We start from the raw sequence: 8,134 nt of genomic DNA, 5'->3' as shown, positions 1-8,134 counted from the left end.
TTTAGAGATAAAGTGAATAGACCACTTCCATAAGTTGTACATAAGGAAATCCCACACGAGGTTTGGATTTGTACAAAAATGAGGCTCTGCCGAGTTTTTTGACATATCTCAAACCGAGTGTGGGATTCCTTATCCACAACGTAATGGGAATGTTGGAGTTCATTCTGGACGAAGTCTATAACTGAAGATGGATCAGAGTACGACCTTCGTTGAAGTCCTTCAGACCTTAAAAGTCTATATAAATGTCTTATTGACAATAATATCCCATGTTGTTCTCGCAACACAGTCACTATTTGCCGGTAATTCAATCTTTCATGAAAGTATCTTGATATAAGGTTTCTAATATTAGCCTGATTGTTAAAGTCCATTTTAGTCATTTGTTAAAAAAAAAGGGAAATAACTTTTAAATTTTTCCACTATACTGAGTTTTTGATTGTGCTGAATATTATTTGGGTTGGGAACAAGATTTTTAACTGGGAGAATTTATTTCGGGGGAACGGTATTATCTCTTTGGGGAACAAAGTATTATCTCGTGGGAACCCCTTAATTTTGAAGGGGAAAAATTTTTCCGGGCGTTAAAGGGGTTTTTTGTCGTGGGAACACCTTTTTTTTCTGTGGGAACGAGTTTTAAATGTGTGGGGAACGAGATTATCTCGTGGGAACGAGATAATTACCCTTGGGGAAAACAAACTCTGTGGCCAACCGTAAAAAAAGGTTTAACGATTCATTTTAAATTTTTAAAGTGTTTTTAAAAGGTTTTGAGGGTGGTTTTGGTGAATGTGGGCATATTGAAGACCTGTATTTTGGCTACATAACTGTTTTGAAAAATCCGCCATCTATTTACCTGCTTTATTCTTGAGTCTTCTATTAACATCTAACTGTTTATTTGTAGCCTGCTTAAACATGTATTCTCACATAACAGGACAGATATATATCCATCTTCAGTTTTTTGTTCTTGATTATTCTTTGCTCATTATTACTTTTTACTAAATTTACATTATGTGACAGGATGTATTTTTTGTATGATAAGACATTTTTCCTTTCCGAATAATTAGATTTTTTTTTCAATAAAAAAGAGACAGCATCATTTCATTCTCTTGATTTGTATATGATGGTTTGCCTTTCTCTCGTTATACATGAGTGCTTTTTTTTAATTCTCCATCCTTTTCAACAAAATGACAGGAAACTACAATGAAATTTTAAATATTCGCTAATTTTTTATTTTTATCTTGCAGAATCTCAAGATACTGGAGATAAAGAGTCCGAGCGACAGCTCCCTAAATCTCCTTCCTTGCCCCCTGCCCTGTCTCCATCTCGCCAGAGGTCGCCCGGAACCCCGCCCTACACGCCACCTGTGTATGCACCACAGTCACAAATTTACCAGACCTATAACACAACCGGAAGTCCTGGTATCAAAACACCGCCTGTGGGGGAACTGACGTCATTTAGCAGAAATGGTTTAATGAGTCCAACAACTAACGGGAACAGAGACGACAACTCGTTTGTACAAAATTGTAAGTAAACAATGACTGCACCTTTTTTCCACAAAAAAGTTTCTTCAATTTAGGGCTTTTAGATGTTTAAAATAGGATATTGTGCTTTAGTTCGCTTGGTAAGGTGTTTTTTGATTTGCTGATTTGTAAATGTTTCGAATATATGTAAATTATCGATCTTATATCAGTTTTTATTATAAAACTAATAAATTTTGAGCGGTATGTAGATGTGTAGAGAAGACAAAGTCAAATAATCTCTCTAACTGGCATCATTTCTCATCACATAAGCAAGCATCGTCCTCCAAATGACAAAATGCGTTTTCATTTTCATTATTATTCAATACTTTCTTTGTTTATTTGCATAAATTATCTCTCAACCGGAAGTTATCCATTTTAAAGGTTCGTGTTACTTGCATGGTAAGAATAGAAACGTCCGTGCCAGATCATCTTTCTTAGGTTTACATGTGTCAATAGTTTCGTTAAGATATGTATGATCAAAGTAATACATATAAGGCATGTACCATTCAGTTAGTATTACAATACTTATAATACTTATAAAAGTTAAAATTGGCTTGAGAGTCTGGACAGTAACTTGAATACCATTTTGTTTGATTCTGTTTTTTATGATTAGAAAAGTCTTGTATTGACAAATGTCAGTATTATGATTGCTGGCCATGATTGGTTTCATTTTTCACACTAGTGCTGCTTTCTTATAATATTTTAGCTAGAAACATCCAGTTATGAAAATGCTAGGTGAATTTTCAGCAAGTATGTTTCTTTCATAATTGACATGTTCACATTTTGACCAAAAGAAGGGCTATGTGATCTGGAATAATTTCATAAGCATAGATCTATTTAGATTTATTAATATATTCATACATATTAAAGCTAGAAAGATCCAGTCTAACTCAAACACAAGTAAAAGCCAAGTTGTTCCTAAGCTGAACCTATACGGAATAAATTCTCCAATAAAAACCGGAAGTACTTTAAATGGTCGTCTGCAGAATAGCCTCGTTTGCAATGGGACAATTAAAACCGGAAATGACGATGACATTCCAAAGACGAAAGCGAAAACACAAAATGTCACGTGGAACTTAGATCAAAAGGAAACAAATGGAATACCAAAGAGACAGAATACGCCAACAACACCGAAACTTACAGAAAGTTCTTGTAGGTTTAAAAAGCATGGCGTTTTGTGAAAGATAACCTTGCTTGCCCTGAATTTACAAGTTAACAAAATGTACTTGTAAAAATAACCCGGCTGTCTGTCTGTTTTCTGGCTTAATCTTACATATTTAATGTTTCTCAGGTTATGCCTGCTTTTATATGTGACTTGAATGTTTTATATGAATACAAAAATGTATTTTTTTGCTTTTCCCCGCATGGTCGTTTTAGTTTTCATATAATTGCTTTGTCACTATATTTTGCTGTTCTTGGAATCAAGTCTGTTTATCATAGACACGTGATGAATGTCGTAGCTTAACAACCTTGGCTTCTTGAATAACCTTATTTCAAAGGATGCTCCAAATTATTACTAAACTCGCTATTAACAATATTCGCTGCTTGAAGAAAAAAAAAACGGTTCAAACTAGAAACATGCGTATAGTCATAATTAATGTCTTTCTACACTGTCAACATTTTATTTTCTCCCATATTCTAAACAGTTTTTGTGTTTGCATTCTAGATAATTTTGCTTTGCAGCTAGTTCCCCCCTTCATTTTATTGATTAAGAATTTATCTTATATGAGAGTTTCTTTTTACGCAGCACAAAATAAGTAAAGCTTAAAAGCTATGTTAAGTGTTAAATTCATTTCACTTATAATAATAGTATTTTAACCACTTTCTATTTAGCGTTTGTTTTAATTTTGCAAGTGTCTTCTAAGCGTTTAAATGTTTGTTTATTATTAAGACACTGCACTAAATATTAAGATATCTTTTATTCCTTTCTTTTGCTTTTGGACAATTAACTATTTTAAGTTGTATTTACCTGCTTTGTCTTTGTTTTAAAGAAAATGTCTGTTATCATGGTTATAGTAAAAATTATGTCTTTATCTCAACATGATGATGACAATGATTTTGGTCATCATCATCATCATCATCATCATCATCATCACCACCATCATCCTCCTCTTCCATCATCTTCTCCGCCTCCTCCTCATCATCACCGCTATCATCATCACCGCTATCATCATCACCGCTATCATAATCATCATAATCATAATCATCATCATCATCATAATAATCACCATTTCCCTCCTCATCATTATCATCATCATCATCACCTTAATCATCATCAGCATCATCACCATCATCAGAATCATCATCGTCATCATTATCATCATTATCATCATCATTATTATCATCATCATCATCATCATCACCGTCATCCTCATCATTATCCTTATCATTATCATCATCATCATCATCATTGTTATGTATTAACAACAAGTGCAGCAGTATCAGCATCAGCACCATCATCTTCGTCGATAGTAGTAGGAGACATCGTCTCAGTCATTTCTTCAACGCATCATTTTTTGACTGATTTATTTAAAAGATTCATATGCTAACAGTGTTAGTTTTCATGTAAGTTATAAGATACAGCTGTTGCCCGTATATTGGAGTTCATATTCATCGGACGTTTGGGGGCTTCCAACTATACTTTCCTCGAATGAAAGAAATGTCTATAACGGATTTTACAATTTGATCAAATTACTAGTAATTGAAACTTTTATCTAATTATTCCCTGTTAAAGTATATTCACAAGTGATCTGCATGGACATATACATATTAAGATTACGAATTTAATTGCATGCACTCATTTGGTAAAAGCGTAATAATAATAATAATAATAATAATAATAATAATAATAATAATAATAATAATAATAATAATAATGAAATAATAACAATAATAATAATAATAATAAAAGTAATTATTATATGATGTGATGATGATGATGATGATGATGATGATGATGATGATGATGATGATGATGATGATGATGATGATGATGATGATGATGATAAATTACAATAATAATGAAAACAATATCTTTATTTGAATTTATTTTATGTATCTTCGTCCAGTTAGAACTTAGTCTTTCAAAATGTTAAGAAGATAAACCTTTTAATCAAGGTTATGTTGTAACATTCTGTAAAATTCTTAGAATTGCCATTAATCTTGTTTTTGAAATTGTCAATATTTCTTGAAATTTTCAATAGACGATAAATATGTTGATGTCTTGCTAACATCTCAAATCACGTAAATTTCAGATAAACATGCACTAGTTCTTTGTAGTAATAATATGATCTCTATATAAATGTAAACAGATGATGTTTTATGTGAATTGTATTTTGATATTTTCTTCAGATTCTGAGGTGAAACAACCGTCACCACGGAAACCTCCGTCTGATAAACTGATTGTATTCGGAGACATATCATGTAAGTTATATATTCATGTACATGTATATCTGACATTTTGAACACCATTATATATTGTATATATGTTTATTATTCAAATATTATAACTTTGGAATAAAGGAAAAGTGGTTGCAATTAAACAAAGAAAAAAAACAACAAGAAAAAAAACCCTGCTAGTATTCATTAGTAAAAAACGAGTTGGCATAAAAACGGCCATGGTCGGATAAAATCGATTTATATATTTAACCTATTGAATGTCTATTTGTTCCAAATAATCTAAACTACTGAATGTTTTTGCTATAACTGTTTTTGCCCCGGCACCGGTTTCTAAAAACGTGTTCGCTCATACCAAAAAAGCTCACAAACAAAATGAAGACATTTGATTGTGGGCTTCCGCCAGATTTTAAAACAGCGTTATGTATTTTATATGGTGTTTATTACTGATTAAAAATACAGTACTATAGGGTTGGTATTCATGTGAAGTTTGTTTACTGTAATATCGGGTCGCTGCTAATGGACGCTAAATTTCGTTGTATCTTTCAGTGATGGTGTATATTTATAACAAGAAGTTTAAACTGCTTTCACTGGCATCGGTTATTTCGAAATTTTGTAAGAGCGTTTGATTTTTAGCTCGAAGAATGAGAGCTATCCGCAGCGTCGGTGTCGGTGTAAGCGTAACCGCTTATGTTAAAGTTTTCGTATAACTTCAAATATCCAAGTCCATTGACAAATGGGTAGTTTTCTACAAATTGAGTATAAGATAAATTTAAATATTGTGTTCCACGCTTTTTGTGATAATGAATAACCACGGCGCGGCGCACCAATTGTTTTTGATGTTAAGTTGAACTTTTAATTATTTGTAATCCATGGGCATATGGCTTTGAGACTTTGCACAGTTGTTCACCATCATATAATCTCAAACGGTGTACAGGGAGAGGTCACTGTATCAACGTTGTTTTACGTTATAATGCCCACCGAGAATAGTCGAGCACGCTGTCCTACTGACAGCTCTTCTTAGATCTAGGAATCACTGCAAGATATGTTTCTAAATTGAACTGTCGTGTTTCATACGTAACACTTACGTATTTGTGTAGACATTAATAAATGCTTCATTAATATACACAAATTTATCGAAATTTTGAAATTATCATCTATTGAACACATCAAAAATAATATATCACGAACACTGAACATGATATGTACCAGAAGAGTTCGGGTGTCATTCTGTATGCACATGATTGTGACAGTTATCGTTAGTCTCGACGAAACTTATAGAATATCATTCGTAACTTGGTAATTCTTATGTTGAATGGGCTATTCACTAGAGCATTCATGAAAATTCTTAAAATCAGTTTAAAATGTTTACTGGGAGGAATTTCTCAAGCGTTCACAATTCATAAAGAAGTTCACGGGGGGAGTTTCCCACACGCTGCTGATAAGCGGAAGTAGTAAATAAGAGGTATACAAACTACGGCCACTTGATGTAAACACAGAGATTAATAGAAAGTTTCAGAGTATTTTGACTGGTCAGTTGTTAGATTAAAAAAATAATTAATTACCAAAGGGGCTTCAGCAGCAGAAATAAATGAAGATTTTATCATTTTTATGCCCCCACAAAGTGGGAGCATATAGCGTTGCACTTGTCCGTCCGTCCGTCCGTACGTCTGTCCGTCCGTACGTCTGACTGTACGTCCCGAAATCTTGTGAACGCAACTCCTCTTAAACCGGATGGCAGAATTTGCTTAAACTTTCAGGGATGAACAGCCTTAATGTGTAGATGGTAGTAAAGGAAGGAATTTTTGCTGCAACCAAATTTAACAGAATTATGGCCCTTTGTTGATTTTTTCACTATATACTATGTAGAAATTTTGTGAATGCAACTCCTCTTAAACCGGATGGCAGATTTTGCTTAAACTTCCAGGGATGAACAACCTTAATGTGAAGATGGTAGTAAAGGAAGGAATTTTTGCTGCGACCAAATTTAAGAGAATTATGGCCCTTTGTTGATTTTTTCACTATATACCATATAGAAATTTTGTGAACACAACTCCTTTTAAACCGGATGGCAGGTTTTGCTTAAACTTCCAGGGATGAACAACCTTAATGTGTAGATGTTTGTAAAGGAAGGAATTTTTGCTGCGACCAAATTTAACAGAATTATGGCCCTTTGTTGATTTTTTCACTATTTACCATATAGAAATTTTGTGAACGCAACTCCTCTTAAACCGGATGGCAGATTTTGCTTAAACTTCCAGGGGTGAACAACCTTAATGTGAAGATGGTAGTAAAGGAAGGAATTTTTGCTGCGACCAAATTCAACAGAATTATGGCCCTTTGTTGATTTTTTCACTATATACCATATAGAAATTTTGTGAACGCAACTCCTCTTAAACTGGTCGGCAGATTTTGCTTAAACTTCCAGGGATGAACAACCTTAATGTGTAGATGGTAGTGAAGGAAGGAATTTTTTGCTGCGACCAAATTTAACAGAATTATGGCCCTTTGTTGATTTTTTCACTATATACCATATATATGTTGTCAGTGGGGGCATCAGTGTCCTTTGGACACAGTTCTAGTTAATATTAAGGTAATTATATTTAACAAATTGAATATATTACATTAAATCTTAAACATATACCGGTAAACTGCTATATTTTTCAACTGTACAATGTACTGAATAACAGTATGAAAATGATCTTGGATAAATAATCAACACTTTCCTGTTAAAACTTTTTAAAATATAATGCCTCTATAAACATTTTATTTAAGTAGAAATAATTAAAGTGAATTATACAATATGTTTGATATAATCTATTTTTGTATATTTGTAAATTTATGATGTTTAAAATAAATATAATCATATAGAGTTTATTGCTTCAAATTTGTTCTTTAGTAAATAAAATGCATCTAGTTATATGCTTTTTATCAGATTGGAGACGTATGACAGAAATTTAGACTTTAAGGGAGAAAGCCCATTCTGCTACTGGGCCATTAGCTAAGTTTTTACATACTTTATTACATGTATAAAGGCAAGATGTACTTGTATGTGCATTAAAAACGTGACATAATCATGATAATGTGTGTCTGAAATAATAAAATCTTCACATTATATATCTGTCTTTATTGATAATGAGTATCAATACGTATTGTATAATTCATGATATTCCATTTTTTATGTCAAATCACTTAAAATATTTTCTACAATCAAAAATAGCTAGTTT

The 8,134-nt window shown here is 32.7% G+C and overlaps 1 protein-coding gene across 1 annotated transcript; it reads left to right on the top strand.

Annotated features, from left to right (window-relative positions):
- Nucleotides 1-1,122: 1,122 nt before the first annotated feature.
- Nucleotides 1,123-5,670, top strand: LOC132741653 (uncharacterized). The gene is made up of 3 exons (XM_060729873.1): nucleotides 1,123-1,514; nucleotides 2,382-2,663; nucleotides 4,863-5,670. The coding sequence occupies exons 1-3, from the start codon at nucleotides 1,463-1,465 to the stop codon at nucleotides 4,973-4,975; spliced, it is 447 nt and encodes a 148-aa protein (XP_060585856.1). The 5' UTR covers nucleotides 1,123-1,462; the 3' UTR covers nucleotides 4,976-5,670.
- The last annotated feature ends 2,464 nt before the right edge of the window (nucleotides 5,671-8,134 follow it).

Source organism: Ruditapes philippinarum, unplaced genomic scaffold, assembly GCF_026571515.1.
Source record: "Ruditapes philippinarum isolate M1 unplaced genomic scaffold, ASM2657151v2 ctg20465_1_1_1_1, whole genome shotgun sequence".
NCBI classification, from domain to species: Eukaryota; Metazoa; Mollusca; class Bivalvia; order Venerida; family Veneridae; genus Ruditapes; species Ruditapes philippinarum.
Note: the sequence above shows the minus strand (reverse complement) of the source record. Positions and strands in the feature narration are given on the sequence as shown.

Bases quoted from the DNA above. Each gene is read 5' to 3' on its own strand.
- LOC132741653 (XM_060729873.1), top strand. From the start codon at position 1,463: ATGAGTCCAACAACTAACGGGAACAGAGACGACAACTCGTTTGTACAA. The intron at 1,515-2,381 runs GTAAGTAAACAA...TACATATTAAAG, and splicing joins CAACTCGTTTGTACAAAATT to CTAGAAAGATCCAGTCTAAC. The intron at 2,664-4,862 runs GTAGGTTTAAAA...TATTTTCTTCAG, and splicing joins GAAACTTACAGAAAGTTCTT to ATTCTGAGGTGAAACAACCG.